Genomic DNA, 22,467 nt, shown 5'->3' on the forward strand with positions numbered 1-22,467 from the left:
TCACCTCTTGCATAACTTCATAAATAACTTCACTTAAAAGGAAGTTTTGATTATTCGCAAAGAAGGGTGGCTGATTAATTAAATCAGAACGCCATCTAAGTAATTCCACCTTTAGTTCTTTATCTTATGGCCAACAACAGTACGTAAACTTGTGATATCTTTCTAATAGATTTTTTTACAATTGGGCTCTAATTTGTCATCCATTGAATTATATAGGATTTGTCCCTTTAACTGTAAAATATGTTAGTTAGTATAAGTCATGTAATTCTTCCAAAATTGGGATTTGGAGTTATATTATTTTAGAACAAAAGACGACAGGTAAAGTTACTTTACATTTGCATGTTAATGTCTTTGTTCTTTACATATGTCTAAATGTAAGTTTGACCAGTATATTTGTCATAAAGATATCAATATCTGTTTATAAGTATAATGTGCTATACTGTATGGAAACGTTTCCATGAGTATGAAGACAAACCAAAAATTCATACTCGATTTAAAAAATTCTATATTCAGATGCTGAAATTGTTGCTTGTCACCTGTCGTCGAGTCAGTGACCTTCTTTCTACACGATTTGCTTTAATTACTACGTCTTTCTTTTTCTTTTCTGTTGTTTTATAAGCAATAAATTTCCATGGGAATTGGATAATAGACAAAACCTTTAATAATACAAAACCTTTCCCATAACAAGTTGGAACCAACAGGCAAGACACGAACCATGCAAATAATTTACAAAGATTTCATAAGTCTACCAGTAATCAATACAGATGAACATTTGGGTTGTCATATTATTATTCAAAGCTTTTATTAAGTGTTACACATTATTCGATAATCAATGACTCAGTTATAACAAAAATAGAATACAATACAAGTACATTAATGTTTGAGGGAGTAACTAATATCATAGATTTACATAAGGTCTAAAGAACTAAAACAAAATGACAAAATGATTGGTAAATTCTTCAACCACAGGTGTGAAATAAAATTTAACTATTTATTTCGATAATCTTTTTATATATAAATATGTCAGCTACATCTATTCACGTAGAAGTGAAATTAATCTTATATGCATTTGTATTAATCAAGATATAGTTTGTAAAATTATTATCAGCAAGGCTTTTGTGAAATAAAGTTTAAAAAGTAAAAGTAAATGAAAAAAAACGAGAAGCATTATATGTAACACAATTAACCATGTAAACAAACACTGAACAAGACAAAAAGAAACTCCTTTAATTTTGATTATGCATGATTGAATTAGCAGTATTCAATAAATTTATTGACATTGGTATAAAAGAACCTTAGCTGTAATACAATACAGAAGTTGGATAAATGGATTCTTATTGTCCGATTTTACATTACGTAATTTTGAAATAAAACAATGTAATATATATATATAAGAAGACATGTAATAATTATATACACATCTGTCTGTTCTTGAAGACCGTATGTTGACCTATATATTTCTCTTGATCTGGGCCCTGTCTCATTAATGCCGACAAACATCTCCCTTTTATGCATATGTAAAAACAGTCAAAAACGAACTGGCATCGTCGTAACAAAATAATTTAAAAAAACCTAAGAATAAAGAATACTAAAAATTTGATCAATGTTAGAATTCTGACTGAAAATGGCGATATATGAAATATACCAGTTAATACATTCTTTTTTAAGAACCGAGAACTTTAAAACTATTCTGATCTAGGCAATCTTTTGAAATCCTTTGAAACGTTTCAAATTGTATCTCCGGTAACAAGATATGTGCATAAAATTCCAATCAGGTATAAGTAGACAATATAAAATATCTGTTTTATCAACGGTCCATTTTATCTTGATTCATAATGATTAATTAAATAGGTAGTCACTATTTCAGTTTTCTCCTTGCCTATATAGTAATTCGATCGGCGACGTTCAATCATGATATAGCTATCGTGTTTATTTTATTTTTTTTGCAAATTAACTTCCTGAATAATTTCTATAGTGTTTTTACTTTTCAGCTTCATTGCCTTTATAAAGGGACTTAATCTTTAGCTTTTCAATTTGATACTTGGCGAATGTCTTCTTTAGGTTGTCCTTGTTCACCTGTTTGTTATCTTTATTTTTTTATATTCGTATTTTCTGTAGTTAGACGACGAACTATCAATACTTGTAAGACCGATTAAGCTCCACTATCAACAACACATGAACTATGTGGCAATTTAGGGATATAAAAGATCAGACATTCTTTCATTCTGTTTTGTATTTTTGTGGGATAGTTTTCAGAACAATTTGTTATCTAACGAAAATCAAAAAAAAATCACACACACCAACGGTTCTTATTTCTCTCGTTTGCGACCGTCATACAAGTGAGAGGTGAAGCTAGCTATAAAACCAGGTTTAATCCACCATTTTCTACATATAGTAGGGTGCCCAGTGTCCAAAAAGTCCTCTAGTTAACGAGTTTAAGTTAACGGATAACACACGGCTAATTTCTTTTGCAAATTATAGGAAAATCATTATATTTTACAATAATGATTTTCGTCGTAAGTTCCCATGGTCATGATTTTCTAAATTTCGTGTTTTTACAGGATACCCTTAGATACCGTATTGTACGTGGAATCTTTAACATGAAAAATAAATTATTACGCTCTTTGTTGGTGGTTAAAATAGTTCTTATAATATAGTGTATACATTAAATATATCATATAACAAAACCGGAAGTATTTAAGTGATTTTAGTATAATTATTTCAGCATTTTAGTAAGACTAAAATTTTACCCGAATTTTACCACATTTTCATCGAAAGCAAAATTATTCCGTGTATCATCACGATATTTTTTACTCTGATTAAAGCAATAAGACACGGTGCATGTGGGTGCCAAGTTTCATGTATGAAATTAAAGTAGTTTTGAAGAAATTAGCAATTAAAAACACAAATTAAGTCAACATTTTGGCATTGATTAAACACGGATTATCCCGTGACTTTAATCATTTTGTTGCTTACACTATTAGGTCATTAACAAGGACAGTGGTCACTCAACACATTTCTTATTTTTTCTTGTTGTGTGGTTGATTTATATGTTTTGAATAGCCAGCTAACTTTGTAAATGGTTATTTTCTTCGGAGGAATATGTTTTGTGTCTGTTCTTCGATATTTTAAACTTTTTATTGAATAGATATTTTTGTTATAATTGTAGTATAAGAATCAAATCGGTCGGTTTCGTTTCACACCCGGAATATTGCACATAAAGTCTATGTTATGGTCTTGCATGATGTTTTCGACCTTAATCCCCATCGGTGTGAACGACAACAAAAATGTATCACCGTTCGTGCTATAAATTATACACCAGCAGACACAACTGCAATAATTTAAAATCTGGATTGGTGATAGGTTTGTCCGAGCAAACCACTGAAGCCAATGATCTATATGTGCTAAGCTGGTAACAGGAACATTTTTTATGGATTGATCTTTTTTTTTATCTTTTGCTACGCATTCTTATTTTTTTCCGCGGCTTTGCTGCGCAAAAATTTATTTTTACTTTTGTACACATTTATATCCTCAACTTTTCTGCATTTCATGTTGCTGAGTATTCATTTTTATTCGGTCTTGTACAAAGTCATTTATTTTCAGTTCATACCAAGCCAAGTTATTGATTTTCAAAATCCTCCTCTCCTCCTTCCTTTCGAAATCAAATGATCGTCCCGTTACTGAAAGCTAATGAAAGGACGTCTTCAATTTGTAGTCTGAGAAAAGTATGATCATAAACATCATTACTGTAAAAACTAGGATTCTACTGGTTCAGCATGTACTACTAACTGACTTAATTATGTCGAAATTCTTAGATAAAAGGATTATGCGTTCTTTATATGTTTGTCCTAAGTCAGGATCAAGCCGGTATTTGAGTGGTTGTCGTTGGTTCATGTCTATAATTTTTTTTTTGGTAAACTGTTTTGTTATAAATTAGGCCGTTAGTTTTCCCAAATGAATTGTTTCAAATATTTATATCCGGGACTCTTAAAGCCGACCATTCGGTATGTTTTTTTCTCATTGTTGAAGGCCGTACGGTTGCCTATAGGTGTCAGAACACCAATTCAAAATCCCTATCTATTCAAACAAATTTTGCAATTTTCACAGCTTTCTAAATATTTTACCTTAAGTTTAACTTCATAGAAACCAGGTATATCCTGAATTGTACATGTATCACCTTTCTACGTGCCTATTTTCAACCCATGTTTAAAATCTTCTAAGAAAGAACTGCCTTTCGGAAGACAAGCAATACTAAAAATAACCCCTGGTTTTCTAGAAATCTTAAATTAGTATACTATTGAGCGCATTAATCCTCAATTTGAAATGCAAACTCATAGACAAGTCAATTTTGGATTAAAATGGTCTAAATATATTTTTCTTTTACCAAAAGTTTCATTTCTGCAAATTTGTGACAATGACATCAAAAGCTCTATTTTGTGTCAGAGTAGGGCTACTTTTACATTCGTTCGAAATTGGAGGGAGTGAATTTGTGGTCTGACACCTATAACGGCTTACTTCCACATCTCCTTATTTTTTATATCATACAAGTCTTACATAAAATCAACATTATCAATGTTCCATGTAAATGAGGTTAGGTCAGATGAACTCTGCCACAAAGACATGTACACTTTACTACCATTCATTACATCAAATATATTTGACCCACTACTTAAATAGTATCTGAGATAAGGACTTGACCATTTAAACTTAACCTTGCTCACTGATGTATGAAATGAAGTCAAAGTCAGGTGAACCATGTATGACCGACATGTAGACCTTGCAAGGATACCATATATTAGTAACCAAATATAGTTATCCTAGAACTCATGACAAAAGAGATGCGAAGGATACTAAAGGGACATTCAAACTCACAAGTGAGACATTCACATGACGTAAAAAAAGCAATACAGTTTTTTAGCAGTCACTAAACCATAAAAATGAGGTCAAGGACAATGATTATATGACAGACGGGAACTTCGTAACACAATTGATCTATATACAAAGTATGAATCATCCGATTCCTTTACCTTCTGAAAAATAAAGATATACAAATAGTTTACGGTGTTGCCGCCGCCACCACCATCAGATTGCATTCTATGCTGTATGCCTCCGTTCTGCGTCTTGCTTCGAATACGATTTTAAAAAGAACAACTGAAATTAGCTCTCTAATCTAAACCTGGTCGGTGGGCTTTCAACTTAACAGTAGACAATAAAACGTAATAGCTACTGCTATCTTCGGCAATTTTTCTCTGTAATTTCAATCTGATTAAAATTCTGATCTATATTAACTCGTGTGCTCGTATATATAAGCTTATAAGAGGATAACGAAATCAGAGATCTATATTTCAATAAGATTGATGTTCTTTACAACCCTCTTTTTGTAGATAATCTTTAACTCGTGTCAATTTTAGGCTAATTCATGCTTTATAAGGTAAACAAGTGTCAGTGTAAGATGGAGTGATTAACCTGTTTTTAATTGTCGTTTTGTTTTCATATATACTTTAACAGAAACCCTCCCCCTTGTTCACCGTTTGCAGTCTTTTTTTATTTCTACGAAGCAAAGATATGCCAAGACCTGCTAACTCAATCCATTCTGCGTTAATATTACACCAGTTTTAGAACTATGTACAATTTTATGTGCTTCCACACTCACCAAAAGAAAAATGGGTATTTACCCAGAAAATCATTACGAACACCTTCTATCAAAAGAAAGAAAAATAACATTTTGGGAGGGCAACTTATTAACGTTAATATCTAAAAAACACCTCTAGTGATCACTTGTATCGAATCTTGTATTAAAATTCCGAATTTTCAAATTTTGATAGTCGAAGGTCACTGTTATTTAACAGCCGAATGGAAATTGTAAAAGTGCACCCTATAAGTACAAATGTCTATTTCGAACCATATTTGGCAACATAAATATCAAATTAGTCCTAAATATAGAAAATAAAGTCATAATCCTTTGAATTATTCGAATTTATTTTGCTATAAACGCATAGATGTAGGGGCGGCCAGCTGTCTAAACGTGACTCTGCGTTTTCCTTGAAATTTTAGCTTTGACCTTTGACCCAAATTTAAGAAAATCGTGACCACTGTAGACAACGACGACATTAATATTTCGATAGGCTTGTTTTCCTCTTTCCAATGATATCAAATACAGCCGTGTGTTATTCCGTTAACCCAAATCGATCAAATTCGTTGACTAGGCACCCTACTAATAAGGACATGCCTGTATCAAGTCAGGAATATGACAGTAGTTTTCCATTTGTTTGATGTGTTTGAACTTTTGTTTTTGCCATTTGATAAGGGACTTTCCTTTTTGAATTTTCCTTGGAGTTCGGTATTTTTGTCATTTTACTTTTTGCATCAGATGGAAGTCATTATGGATAAAAGGATATAATAGAAAAACAAAGGATATGGGGTATCCATCCATGACACATAATCAGTACATGCACAGCAAAAAAAACCAAAAAAAAAAAACCACGCACACAAAAAGCAAAGGAACAGCGCTTTTTTTGCTGTTCTTCATCTAAAGAAATGCACATGATTATCTATTAGGGATATCATGGATATTTATATTGATCCCCAGTTTGCTATTTAAGATTCATGTTCAAGGGATTGTTGTTTGATTTCACATTTATTTCAGAGGTCCGTGGCACTGTTCATGATACAATCTAATGAGTGTAATATTGGAGCCATCTTCTATTGCTCGGCACATCCCATTTCATTCCTAATTCGACGTCAAGGAAAGTCATTTCTTGCTTTAAAATATTGGTTACATTCTTGATATTAGTGGATCAATGTATAGATAGGTGACTATAAATCTAATTTGATTTAAAATTTTCTCATTAACTGCACAGATATTGACTTGACTGGTAAGTATCAAATTTACCGTTAAGATAGTTTAAAATTCTATCAAATCAATTACATTATAACTTTGATAGGATATTTAAACGTGAAATATAATATTTCAATGTGATTACAAATGATCTTTCATTAATTAAGGAAAACATAGTTGAAACATAACAGCTGACTTCTTCGGTAAGTTAACCATCAGTTCATTTGATTTATACGTTTTTTTCATTTATTTGATTGCTGATTCATGTATACATAAAAAGGTCTAGAAAGACGGTCGAACAATTTTCAAAGAAGATATGTTTTGCTTTAATGACAGCCGATGTTACCATGGAAACGAGAGGCAAAAGTTCAGAAAAATAACGAAAAAAAGCATGTAAGGGAGTACCTTCATAGCATGATATGCTTTCTTTTTTCCAATAAGAGAGAGAAGTTGTAAGTGACAGAGTAAACGTTATGTAATGATCTGACGCTCACAAACGTAGTGCAGACATGTTCTGGTTTTCTTATTTTTCTTATTATTTGTAAATTTTCCATTGCTCGTTAGGATAACTAATTCCATCAGTCAACGGACTTTAGAAACTTGCATTCTGTTATAATGTCAAAATTAGAATAAAATTATGTTCAGTAAAGTAGGCGGGGTTAAAAAATGTCTGAAGCTAGACTTCCCTGGGTTTTAGTGTTATACATAGCCTCACTATGAGCACTAGCTAAACAAAGATATCTGTACAGCGGCCTTCGAACCGAAGCTTGAGTATTTCGTGTTTCAACTTATAAATTGACAATCTCGTGAACAATGATCGGTATCTTCCATCATCTTGGATTGTATAATAGCAGATTTTTAATTAAGTTGTCAAATTTCGATGCAAAAACACAATGTTCTAATAAGAATCTTCATTTCAATTAACAAATTTATGTGATCTTAAGTTATAATTTTTCCTATTTCTAAAAATAATAGAATATGTATGCTTGATTTCGAATTCAAACTTTGTGTATTAAGGGGAGGTAACTTAGATTTATAATTTGTGAAGTAATCGTCAGGAAAATTTTCTGTTAATGTTATAGCAGGAAAAAAACGTACAGCGGCCCTATTTTTATACTTTGATATTCTAAAAGCATGTTATGAAAGCCATATTCTCATATTTTATTTTAAAATTCGATCATTCAGTTTACCTTCTATTCACATTGTGATGCTCTTTCTTTTTATAAACAATCCATTCAAAACTTGTCTTTTTTTCACAACCTGTAGCTTGAAAACAAGATGGGTGACCTATAATTTTTTATTACATGTTGGAACATATCACAATATATACTACAATTTGGCAAAGAATGAAATTTGTTTTTACTCATTTTTCGTTTGTAATCCTTTAATTTACCAGCTTAATACTTTTGTAAAAAAAATCAAATTCTGAATCTAAGTTTGCTAACTTGATGAAAAGAAGAAATTTACATCTCTCATTCTTAAATAAAAAAATCTGATGACGTAATTCAATATTTTCTGTCACTAGATAATGAGAAAACTCAACAAAGGCGTTTTAACTGATAATTACGGTGGCTAATATTGACTGTCTTTTAGAATGTTTAGCTGTATTGTCTAACATTGTACACTTCTTTTCACAAGTGGCACAGTTCTTGACCCTTTCCTATTATAAATAAAAGATGAGGGTATACGTTAATGAAACCACGAACACAATGGGTAGGTTGAATATTGAAATATGACCACATAGACATCTGACATTCTGCAGTAAAAAAAACATGTTAAAGAGGGGCAACCGTTTGACTGTGCCGAATGTATTAGTACACAGAATTTGAAAGATAATATCTGAGAGAGAGAGAGAGAGAGAGAGAGAGAGAGAGAGAGAGAGAGAGAGAGAGAGAGAGAGAGAGAGAGAGATTCACGGTTTTTGAACGTAACACAGTCTTAATTTTTGGTCTATTGTGGAGACGGTCTTAAGAGTTGAACGATGCACAGTCTGCGGGCTGAATGCTTCTTACTATCTGATGGGAAGATAATTACTGACTTTATAATAGTGAAGTTCGTTGATTGGTTGGGACAATCATAACCTAGTAAATGTCTGTTAATCACGTAGAGTGTAGGATTTGAACTCTTTATTTTAGCAATTAGATTTTGCCTGGTTACCAATCATGCATATCGGTACACAGGTAACACTTATCTATAAATAGCCGAAACTCCTAAAATTTTGTAAACACACACGTGATTATTTCACATTCTATCCAGTCGCTCACTGCCAAGTTACGTACATTTTATACATGAAAACATAGGAAAACACCGCGCATGCTTTTTTTCTTAGGTTATAGATATTAATTCTTAGTAAGATAATCAAAAGGCAGAAAAAACATTGAAAACGGATATATCCAAATCATTTATTTTCAATTAATATTAGTTTACAATGGAATCTTTATATCTTATCTCAGGGGGCGGCGGCACTTCGACCTTTTTATGGTAGGGGTGACTAGCTGAGACATCCAATACCCCACCCTTTTCATATATCTTGAATAACAAAAGAACATACCCTAGCTATCATATTTTTTTACAATAATTATACCTACATATAGCTATCATTGTTACGATATTTCAACGGGAGATGAATAGTTTTTGCTTGCAAGTGTCTTAATTAAGCATTTACGACAGTAATTTTAATTGCATCTGTAAAAAAAATATCGACATCTGAATAGTTTCAGATTCACAATCATCGACCTTGTTATATATTTCACCTAAATTTCTCGACCAGCGGCTCATCCCTTCCACTCATTATAATAAGTGCCCCCCTTTTTCCACATACCCCAAGATCTTTAGGGGATCCCGGGTGTGGGTTGGATTGGACGTTGTCCAGCTCTCCATAGTTCTTCATATCAGGATAGCAGACGTTGAAGAACAGAAGACTAAAAAAAAAAACTTCAAAGGGAAATATAAGAAAAATAAAACAAAACTACTCTCAGACGATAAAAGCAATTATACATGTATGCTAGCATATTCTAAGCAATATTTGATATTTATGCATGGTTTAAAAGGAGATGTGAAGTATTCATAATGTATTTAAAATGCAAACCAATTAAATAACAAACAAAACAATTTACTTCTAAAGTTCAACATACGGTCTTTTACAATGGACGTGTCATTACAATATTTTAAGTTCTTTATCCTCCCAAGTCTAGCTATAATATATAGCACAGTTGTGATTACATGTACAAAAATATCTTAATAGCAAAAAATTCATAAGGGGTTCTGCGGAACCCTGTGTCTCGCCTGCGATTGCTGCTATCAGTGTAAAGATGTAATGTTGACTTAAAAAGTGAGTCCATTTATGAGTATAAAGAATTTAAAAAAAAATCAAACTTTTCTTTAGATGCTTTTTCCTGGTCTTGAAGATTAGCTTATGTCCAAGTTTCATAACAATCCACGGAGGTTTAAAAATGTCAAAAAAAGTTTAATACCAGACTGTCTGTAAATGTTAACTGTAAAAAACTAAGTCCATCTATCAGAAAAAACTGAAAAAAAATATTTTCAAAAGTTTGCTACAAACGCAGATGATTAAGACATTACCCCTCCGTTTCCAGTATCAATACATTCCCCCAAAAAAGATATTGGTAAATATAAAAAAATGTATAAGACTTCTATAAGTTTTGTAATCCACTACAATTGATATACAAGGCTATTCTGAATGAATTAAACTACAAAGCGAAAACATTTTCCACTTTCATCAGCTAAAGACGGCTAGCTTTTTAGAAAAGCTATTACTTGTACGTTGTAGAAGTTAAAATCTACCATACAATGTGTGCTTTTTGTTTGTTATACGACAATGACCATTGTTCAATTCAACAAATATTCTGAAATTCCTATGTGTCAATGACAGAGCATTTATACCGACCTTGATGTCTTTTAAAGTGAACTTCGACTATTTGTAGGTCGAATTTGATCAACAAAGCATTTGAAAATGAAAAGTATTTTAATCGCTGAATTTCCTTTGGTTTTATTTAAAACCCGATTCTCATAAATATAGCCGTTTTGCATTTAAAGAAGGCAAATCACAAAGCTATTAACGAAGCTTTCCCTGCGATGTTTTCAAACTGAGAATAATTTAATTTGGATAATGTTAAAAGTTAAATGTACAACACAATATATGCTTTTACAAAAACAGATATTATGTTAAAATATGTTTCATCTTGCATTAAATATTCAAACCTGTTAAATTGAATATTCTTTTTGACAGTAAATCAATACTAAAATAAAAACATTATTGTTTGTACGAGTCGTTACTTGTTGATAATCATCCTTATAGTGAAAACATAAAGATTCGAGTTCATTTATGTTATATTCTATACATAATTTGTCAAACAACTAATGCAACCTCTTTGAACTATTTTTATCTGATATATACATTTGATATTCATTCTGACGTTTGTTATACTATACGATAATTAAGTAATCTTTTTTTTTTAAATCTCCCAAATGGTAAAACACATTCAATTGTAATAGAAAGCTGAACGATTACTTAAATGATCCCCTAAATGGGTTTTCATTGATTGTTGGTATAATTGACTTTAAAATGCAAAAATGGCTTATTGAATGTTATTCATACCTTCAAAGTATCGAGCACAATTGATAAAATTGATATAAAGTTTTATTCCATGACATGGCGAACAAAATAACATGGTTAAATTATAAGATGTTTGGTGATAACAACATCTGTATTGTACAAAATGTGCATGCTTTACACATCAGTATATGAGGGGTCAGTGGACATACATTCCTGTTTATTTGGCCTTTGAACCGGTCTTTTTTTAAACAAGTATGATATAGATAACTAAATATGGTATAAGTTTTTGTCTCGAATGCGACATTCTGTCTAACATTCATCTGAACATGACCTCATTTTCATAGTAAGGTCCGTCTCTGAGATAATCTAGGTAAAACCTCAACTATTTGTAAATAATGATTATATGCTATACATGTCAGTATGACAGGATTCTTCTGACCTTTACCTCAGTTTCATGATTTACTGGTCAACTTAAAGTTTTAGTGATTATGTACGTTTCTTAGATACATGTTACATCATGTACTGTCTTAAACCTCTAGATAAAGCCGACGACGTAAGGAAATACCCAATACTAGCAAGGAAAACTACGTTTTCATATAGCCTAGTTGGATGAGTGGTCTAGAGCGCCGGACACAATGAATATACGGTGTTGTCACGATGTCACAGAACAATGGCATCAAATCTCACTAAGGGAGGAACACAAATTTTCTTCTGCACAATTGCAGATATAACATTGTTGGTGCTTGTTGGGCTAGATTTCAGACGTAGTATATATATAAATTGTGGTGTTTACCCTGTTAAATCCTAGGGTATCCGATGAAAAACGCATGTCGTAAAGTTGGTACATATTAAGACAATATTTATAAAATGATATTATTAAACGTTGACAAACAAACAAAAACAACACAAAATTCAGCTGATCTGCAAGGTACAACAACATACCGCAATGTTTCGTGTACTGTGTTACAATCCTATATGAAGCCGACGAGGGAAGGCATTATACGACTAACGAAAGCTACATTTTATATAGCATAGTTGGCCGAGTGGTCTAGGGCGCTCGACACAATGACGGCGATGTCAAAGAAACATGGCTTCAAATCCTACTGAGGGTAGAACAAAAATCAGCTGCCACAAATTTGCAGATATAACTCTGTTTGGCTAAATTTCATGCGAAGTATTCTGTATACATATTTATTGTTATTTGTATTGTCAAATATTGAATTACCAAAGCTAAGCAAATAACTATAGATATTCTACTGCTATATATTGTTTACTCCATAAGTTTTCTTAACTGGTGTCTCATTTATTAAAGATATGGTGAACTAAGACTATAGGTGATATCATAGGTTACATATAACACTGTACATTATATGAATACAAAATGTAAGATAGATTCCTAATCTTTACTACCTAACCTTTATTAAAAACACTATGAACGCATGTCAAACAAATCAAACAAAATCAATCACCTAGAAAACTTCTCAAAAAAGATATGCAATCAGGCTTAATTTCAAACAGTGGTATTGTTTGACAACCTACATTCAAGTATCTGCCATTAATATCTTTAAACTGGCATGTTTTATTTATCCTGTTGAAGATTAGTAGTATAGAAATACAAAAATAAATTGGGCTATATGTGCTGAATTCTTAAGTCATGGACATTGTTACTACAAACCTGTGACGATTTAGAGCTTTACATATTATAGATAGATATTTTACGATATCAATGGGTAGAAAACTTAAACATCTTTACATCCATGATTAGTCCAAATCAAAGCTAACTCGGCCGGGTCAACGTATTTGACAAGTTTTCAAAGTTGTATGTTTTAATTTATGTTTAGACTCCGTGCACAGAGGTCTAGGGGGTATGTGAATAAACAAAGAATTTCAACAAATTAAAACGCCGTAATATGCAATTTTGCGAAGAGCTGGACCGAGCGATACAATCAGAGAGAAGACCGATAACATGTTATTTTTCCTTAAAAGTGATAATTCACCCATACGAATTGTGCATTCGTGAATTATTTGTGATTTTCACTCGGTCATTCATCATTCACTCACAGTCATTCATTCATTCATTCATTCCTTCATTCATTCATTCTGATACACTTATTCATTCATTCTGATACATTTATTCATTCATTTGGTTATTTTGTTATTTTTTTCGGTCAGTTCTTTCATGCAATATCTACTTTAATGATTTGATGGATCTGCCATTGTACTAAATATCAATAGTCATATCTAGGCTACGCATTCAAGTTTGGGTATAAACAGAGAGAGAGAGAGAGAGAGAGAGAGAGAGAGAGAGAGAGGGAGAGTAATCGTCATACACAAACGTCTATTCTGTTTGTAAAAGTTCTAAATCCTATAGAAGATACGAAATCCATGTGATCAATGAACATTTGACATCAGTTCTTTAAATATTTACTTACACGAAAAGGGGTAAACCTTTAAAATCAACTACAACTAATGAACCATTGACAAGGCCGACTAGGTCAAAAACATTAGTATGTGGTGGTGGTGTTAATTAAACATATTCTCTTCTATTTTAAGGAAGGATGGAACATTAATAAACAGCAAGGACTACTTAAAGCAATGTCGGACGGTAAGTATATATTTAATTTATTTAAAAGGTCCCATTTAATGATTAAGAAGTATTATAGAGTTCAGTTCCTTTACTGCACTGAATTTAACTATTCTTTATAGTATGTGCCTTTGTTTTATTCTGTTGATCGAGATAAAAAAGGAAGGAGGGGGCTGGGTATTAGCATAGATATAATAGCCATTTATTATTATATCTATGGTATTAGACAATCTTTTCTGTTTAGGGTTTACACAATATACAAAATAATGGGCCAAAAAATACAGAATGGAAAAAATAGTCAAAGAAAATAAAGAATAAAGAAAGATAGGCGAAAAAATAAAGAACAAATAAATTTTGGGTGCTGAAATATAAAGATTAGAGAAAATTGGGGTGTTAAAATATAAAGAATAGAGAATGAATGACAAACAAATTAAGAATAGGGGAAAACGGCCTACAAAATTGAAGAACACAAGAATTGCCCCTCCCCCCTCAATCAAACCTTCGTTCATTTATGTGTTTCAAATAAGGAACCTCCAAAAGAGTTGTTTTCGTTAAAATCTTAGTGTTTTTACATGTAAAGAACTTGGTGTTGATGGCAGATTTTTGTATGTCTCTACAAATAACTCACATCTTCTATTGTTGAAACCATATGCTGTCTAGAATACTAGTATATCTCGGTTTTACTGTCTCATTGACGTATACAAATAGTCAAAGTCTATTGTTTTTTTATCATTTTCAAATGTTGTTACATTGAATTGTTCGAAACAATGTTTCAGAACGTTAACGATGCTGTAAAGTTTTTGTGTACATTGTGAACATAAAACAATAATTGAGCAGTAGAGCAGTAGATACAATAAAATAATCTGTAGTTAACGACAACAGTATTATTGTGTTTATCTGTTAAAACAGGACCAATTCTGCTTGGGATTCCAGGATGCGGACCACAGATAATACAGTACATAATTCTTTCAAACAAAATATATTAAAGGCAAATGTTAGTTTTGTTAGAAATGATGTTTTATTCAAATATACAAGTTTAGTCGTGCTAATCAAAAGTTGTCATAACAACTGTTATCATTTAGCGTTTTGTGAAGAAAACGCATTTATGAAGTAACCATCAGATATGAACGATTTGAAAGCCAAAAATACAAAATGAATGAGAGAAAGATAAGCCAGAAGGGTCTAAACTGAGCAGGCCTTAGTTTAATGGATGATTGGTGACATCGGGAATGATAGTCCACCGGCAGCTGTAACGACTTCTGTGCACACGCCACTGACGTGTTTCAATAGTAAACATAAAAGTTAGGATATATATAGTATGATTGGCAACGACACAACTATCCAACAGAGTCTAAATGATGTAGATGTATAAGCAATTGTAGGTCACCATACGGCCTTCAACAATGAGCAAAACTTAACAACAGGGAACGACCAACGTCTCATTTGTCGTTAATATTTAATAGAGTTTCACGCGTAAAACTGAAAATCTAAATCTAGGAAAGGACAATTATTGCTGTTTACAAGTTTCATCAAATACGATCGAGACGAAAATCTTGGAAATTGTAAAATATATAAGAGCATTAAAACCAAAAAGAGCTTCACAGAATAGCGAATCATCTAAGTTCAACTGGGTATGAGGGAACTACAAGCTTAGTTTATGTATAATCACACAGTTGATTAATAAACTCGAAAGTTACAGTCAACATTTATCATTTAAATCATTCCAATAACTAAGCATGGCTAGCAAAATAAACTATAGTCCATATATATGGCAAGCCGTTCTCGTCAAAACTATGTTTAAACCATTTTTTCGAAAAAATTTCACACTGAGAATGAAAAAAATCACACTGAGATTTAAGAACCTAAAATAACACACTGAGAAATCGAAATTACACACTGAGATTTAAAAAAATGAAAAACACGCACTGAGAATTTAAAATTAAACACTGAGATTTTAAAAAGACATTGAGATGAAATAAATTGAAAAACACAGACTGAGAATTGTTAATTACACAATGAGATTTCAAAAATACACACTTAGATTAATGCAAATTACTAATGAGATGAATAATTCAACAGATTAATATCTTGGTCTCCCGAACTCTTGTCATTATAATAAAATGCGGTTCCTACAACCAACATTCGTAATAAATTTCCAGACTTAACAACTTTTTTTTCTAACTCATATTCATAATTTGTTGCCTATAATTCAGATTATTAGTAACAGTATATCGGGATTTTTGCTTAAAACTGTTTAAGCATGGTCCCTTTTCAAAAGTCTTTCAGCTGTTACCCTGATTTCGCAAGGTAATCTTTTATATTTTTGTTACGTTTATATGCTATAATAGGCACTTGGGAAAAAAATTCACTGCATTGTTTCGGTATTTTTGCAGATTGTTCCAATGTGTTTTTATTATTTTAGTAAAGTTTTTCACCATTTGGTTATATTTTGCAATGAGAGTAAGTGGGTATTTTTCTTGTTCTATTGGTCTTTGATAACGTAGTTTTTCTATACGGTTGTATTTTTAATGTTTTTTATAAAACATTTAGCGCCAAATTGAAGGACTCACGAGTTCTGTCCCCTAGTTGTTTTAAGCTTGTAATAGATTCAGATTAAGTATGCTTTTTTGAAATCTCATTGTGTAACTTTCAATTCTCAGTGTGTAATCATCAGTTTCAATTCTCAGTGTGTGTTTTTCATTTTTTGTAATCTCAGTGCGTTTTTATGAAATCTCAGCGTGTAATTTTTAATTCTCAGTGTGTATTTTAAGGGTTTTTAATCTCAGTGTGGTTTTTTTTAATTCTCAGTGTGTAATTGTTTCGAAAAATGGTTTAAACATAGTTTTGACGAGAATGGCTTGCCATACATATAAGTATAGAAAGTACGAAAATTTACATGTTTTGATCTTATTATCATTGTACCATTTCCGTTTATTTTGTAGGATTTCCTGGTATGACGGACGATACTAGGTCCAGGATAAAGGAAACATGGAACAGATTTTCAGAAAAACAAGAAGACATGTATGAGCTTGGTATACCAATGTTTGAAAAGTAAACATTCCATTACATTTATTTATAAGGTCGTTATATTCATTATGACTTAAATCATTCATCTGCTAGTAATGTTACATTATAATAAAATGTATCAAATTAAATATGCATATTATTGACTCAGTGGATCAAAATGGGTTTTAAGGTTGTCAGCTAAAGTTCTTCAAACAAGCATAAGATGACTTATCATGAAAAATATAATAAATTTTACATACAAGTTTATGTTTAAAAGTGATCACTATAGTTCAAAGCTTAAAACGTATGGCCATAGATAGAGATAATATGAAATATAAGAATTTTTTTTGTAATTAAAATGTTCACAATATTTTTTTTCCAAAAGAATAGAATTCTAATTAAAGAATGTTCATTTGTATGTCAATGATTTATTTCAAATTAGGAACAAAAGGAATTTATTATTGTAATTTACAATATATTTTAAGGTTATTTGAACTGAAACCTGAGACAAAGAAACTATTTCATTTTGACGAGAGTAACCCAGAAAGGTGGGCAAAAGTAAAGGCACATGTCAAACTATTATTTGATACAATGGGCTTTTCTATTAGTATGATTGATGATCAAGCATCAGTGACACCAATAATTGTAGACCTAGGTACAAGACATTTTTACTATGGAGTAAACCAGAATTTCTACCTCGTAAGTTTAGCTTCAAAATATATGTGTCAATATAATGTAACTAGAAGAATGCGGGAGCACTAGTAATGACAAGAATATAATCGCCATTAGTCGTTGCATTTCACCGAAATGATGTGAAGATACATGATGATAACTAATAGTATTAAAGATGATCACAGCTGAAATTAAAACAGACTAACGAGTCTTATTCAATCAAAAATGAATAAATCATAATAACGGAAAATTAAAATAGATCCATGTGCTGTTTTGAGATACAAACACCTGAAAACTTTGAATTTTGGCCAGATAACGAAATCTTTGCATACATTTATATTAAAGTATAGGAATCCGTGATTATTGAATTGTATAAAAAGATGTAACAATAATACCAAAATGTAACCGTTTTTTTTTTTTTGTCAAAAGTGTATTTGAGAATTTCAAGTCTTAAGAAGGGGTGGGATGTATTTGAAATATTGATATTAAAGAAAAAGACTATTTACAAGAAATTAAAATATTCTGGAAAAGTTTGATGTTAAAATATCTTAATTTTGTATTTTTTCGAAACTCTAACTCCAATTTCTTGAAACTATATATCGAACTCCTTCAGGCAATGTCAATCTTGGACGTTCTTCTGAGGAGGATTTTATTTGGAGACGGTCATAATTTTACATAATGATAATTATACTATATATATAATACATGTTTATACATATTAGAGTTCGGTAGTACGTTATAGAAACACATTTACAGTATGTTTTAACTATTTGTATATCATTTTACTAAAAAAAAAGACCTCCATATCCGTCAGATAAGACTTTAGACGGTTTCGGATTGCCAAGATCTATTCTGGTTTAACGGCTGCACTGCTCAAAGTTCCCATTATCTTTCAAGACTTCTGACCTCTCATGCGTCGCTCTAGTAGTCCATTAGATGATTGTGTTCCATCCTCGTCAATATTTCCAGTTTTACAATCAAATCTGCCTCATATCTTGACTTCCATCTAGGAATTGACAATGAGGGTCAATTGAGAACAAAACTTGACGGCAAAAAACGATGATTTCAGTTTTCCAATCATAAATTTCCATTTGTATGTAGCAACATTCCAGCAGCGCCTGCATATTGAGTATATATCTCCAAGATGATACTATATTCCAGAACCTGCGTTTCCTATCATGATTTTCTTGTTAAAGGGTTGCTGCTTTTAAAAAAGCTATTGAATCAAGGACTCCAAGTAGTAAAGTTAAAATTATCAATTCGTAAGTTGTGTGTGATATCTGTGTACAGATGACCATGGATATGATCCAATTGTCATAACCAATCTAACTAGAATATAGAACTCTGATTTTGTTATACTACATATGAGCTCATATGGAGTATAACGAAATCAGAGTTCTATATTTTAATTAGATTGTTATCATAACTAAAATCTCGTCCTCTTTTCTTCGATTGAAACATCACCGAATTTGTACTCGCCATTAGCAACACTAGTGGAGCAGATCTGCTTATCTTCCCGGAACACCAGATATAAACCCCAGTAATATGTGGGGGTCGTGTTGCTAATTATTTAGTTTTCTATAAATTGTTTTGTGAACTTGTTTGTCTCTTCGTCCTCCTTCGTTTTTTTTTGAGTTTTTTTTTGCAATAGCGTTGTCCGTTTATCTCGACTTATAAGTTTTGAATGTCCACTGGGTATATTCCGCCTCTTTTTTAATTATGTATCATTCTTAAATTTATATTTCCAAAAATGCCAATTTAGCAATATAACTGGAAAAACGTTAACTAAAAGAAAGATACGATACCAAGAGGACAATCAAAAATTGTAAGTCGAATAAAAACAGACAACACCATGGCAAAAAATAAACGACATAAAAACAGACAACACCATGGCAAAAAAATAAACGACATAAAAACAAACAACAATAAACAAAACATCAATCAGAATACCAAAAATTGAGCAATACATACACCAACAAACTCTCGTGTGAACTCAGGTGGTCGATACAGAAAGGTTAGCGGTTCCTGCTCCGATAGTCATACCATTCATGTTACTCACAGCAAAAAAGATATGAATTGCCAGGTATATATCATGTCTTGACTTTCATCTGTAACTTGACATTTAGATCCGGTTATTATTGATAAATCTTTGTTTATATCTTAATATATGTATTAATTGCTCATTTAGTTCTATGTAAAATTAAGTAATCAATTTCTATATTGTTTAACAATTGAAAGTGTAATTTTAATGAACATGAAACTCTTTTATCATCTAGGTATTTGGTGAATGCCTTGTTCATGCAATTACCAAAGCTCTTGGTGAAAGCTTTACCGAAGAAGATAAGACAGCATTTATGACATTCTATCACTGGATTGGTGGATGTATAGTGAAAGGAATGTCAATGGAATCTCTCAGAAAATAAACAAAAAATGATATTAAATTAACAGGACCCTTCCGTTTGATATTAATCTATGATAGCAATACAAAGACTTCATTATTACCTTATAATCATTGTATAATAATTGATTACCTTCAAACAGTTTTATATATATATATATGACCCCTCTAACAAGAAATTTGTTTTGCATGCACACGTATAAAAATTGCGGTTTTTATCCAACGCAATCATAGGTTTGAACGTTGTTTTCAATTTAGACTTATATATATATATATATATATATATAAAACAATTTGTATATAAACCACATCATCTTTCTTCATCTTACTTTTGCAATATACTTTTTCTATTGTTTGCATGAAGGAATATTTTTTGTTACAAATATTTATAAATGTGTTGATGTGCAATATATTCTATTAGATTAAAGAAATAGAAAATAGTTTGACGTTGTGTGTTTCATATTCCTTTATCTAAAGTAGCTTTAGATTTATTTCCCAAAATATATAAACTGAATGGTAATGTACACAGTGAAATTGATTTTTAAAATAAGATTCTTTTGTAAAGACTAGCAACCGTCCCGAGGTACATATCCTTGATGCAGTATGTAGTTTAACAGGGGTCAAGACTTGAATTTATAAATTTTCTTGGGAATTATTTTTTCGGTTCACAAGTGCCTAATATTTGATAATCCTATAATTTCTGTATATCGTATTCGAAATGAATTGCAACTATGGGTCATAATAAAAATATATTGAATGTCGAAGCTATCCACCAAATAATGATTCTTGTGGATGCGTTGATATTCTATTTTAATCAAATAAAGTTTGCTCTTAGAGCCAATGTTTACCTAATTTGATGCGGCATAATACAGTATTTACAGAGATGTTATCTTGTATGGCATAGATGCTTAAGGCAGCTCACAATATATATTGTATATATATATTTATCTTATATACAAGACGGGGTCTTGTAAAGAAACATTATACATAAACTTCATTAGAATTTGTAGAATCAGAAAAAAACTGATACAAACAACAAAAATTCAGTCAGGACTGGTAATTCCGCAAAAATTAAAGGATTAAGCAACTAGCTTGTGTTAAGTCTTATCTTATACTGTCATATTTCGTTTGAACCGAATTTATTTGGCATAATATCTGCATATTTATTTGTGTTTTGAAATATCGTCAAACAGGACAACTTTGTTGAATAAGTGATAAAATTAACCACCTAAAAAAAGTTCCGAATTTTAATCGCTGAGATTGCTTCAAGTTCTAATGAACATCATATCTTGTAAAGACCAAATTGGTACCGTTATTGTTATGACTACCACTGGGTCGATACCTTTGCTGTTGGACTGTTTGTCCCAGAGGGTATCACCAGCCCAGTAGCTAGTACTTCGGTACTGGCATGCAAATACAAATATTAGGTTATCAAAATGGGCTGTTACCAAATTTAAGAAATTATTTTAAATTCAGGAATATATCACCCCGTGCAAAGCTCTGATTCCTTGCTTGGTTTTGGCTTTTTTTTTGTGGTTTATAAGCTCTTTGGATCTTCAAATATTTTGGCCTCGAGCATTACTGAAGAGACATCTGTTGTCGACATGCGCATCTGGTGCAGTAAAATAATGTTATTAACTTGGAATATTTGTGTATTCAATTATACATTGAAAGTAGGATAATTCCAACAAAAATGATTATGCTATTGATGCGAACCTAAAATTACCCTTTTAAATCCTAATCCCCAAAAGCTCAAGTCATAAATAGCATCAAGCTTTTTTAACACTAATTTTATAAAATTGTTGCATAGAATTGGCGAAGTCGTTTTATATATTTAGAGAATTGTAAACATTCTCTACACAGAGTTATATTTATATGTAAAATACAATTTGCGATTTTCTACTTGTATCTTCATCTAAATGATCATACATTAAACTATATATTATATTCACATATAAATAGAAGTTGACACATTCTTTAACTATTAACATCTGAATATAACGTGACATTTATATGGCCTATTTCGTCATCAACTAGTTTAACGGACACACCAGTTCTTGCCGAATCTTCCTCAAGCATGAACTAAATGTACTGACAGTAAAGCTTACAAATGATACACTCGCTCCAAAATAAAACAATGGCAAAGTTATTCTGAGAACGTTTTCCTCAAATTCAAAATGGGGTTTAAGAGGAGTTGGGCATATAAATTGTGTAATCCCAGAATAAAGCATCTGGAAATCAATGACCTCAAACATAATTCGGATAAAAAAACAAATAAATGTTTAAAAAACATAGTAAAGTTAAAATTCTGAGAGAGTGTCATTTCAATTTGATTTTGGGTTAATGAAGAGAAGCGGATATAAACCTGTATTGTAGTGTGTGGATATAAAACA

The 22,467-nt window shown here is 31.4% G+C and overlaps 1 protein-coding gene across 6 annotated transcripts; it reads left to right on the forward strand.

Annotated features, from left to right (window-relative positions):
- Window positions 1–225: 225 nt before the first annotated feature.
- Window positions 226–20,255, forward strand: LOC127730559 (neuroglobin-like). Of its 6 annotated transcripts, none has more exons than XM_052239005.1 (6): window positions 229–318; window positions 6,647–6,875; window positions 13,968–14,019; window positions 16,941–17,049; window positions 17,490–17,703; window positions 19,953–20,255. In XM_052239005.1, the coding sequence occupies exons 3-6, from the start codon at window positions 14,010–14,012 to the stop codon at window positions 20,097–20,099; spliced, it is 480 nt and encodes a 159-aa protein (XP_052094965.1). In that variant the 5' UTR covers window positions 229–318; window positions 6,647–6,875; window positions 13,968–14,009; the 3' UTR covers window positions 20,100–20,255. The 6 variants fall into 6 exon arrangements, with proteins under 6 accessions (XP_052094966.1, XP_052094965.1, XP_052094967.1 ...); XM_052239007.1 differs by having other exon boundaries at window positions 6,647–6,812; XM_052239006.1 differs by lacking the exon at window positions 6,647–6,875 and having other exon boundaries at window positions 226–318.
- The last annotated feature ends 2,212 nt before the right edge of the window (window positions 20,256–22,467 follow it).

Source organism: Mytilus californianus, unplaced genomic scaffold (assembly GCF_021869535.1).
Source record: "Mytilus californianus isolate M0D057914Y unplaced genomic scaffold, xbMytCali1.0.p SCAF_2, whole genome shotgun sequence".
Taxonomy (NCBI): domain Eukaryota; kingdom Metazoa; phylum Mollusca; class Bivalvia; order Mytilida; family Mytilidae; genus Mytilus; species Mytilus californianus.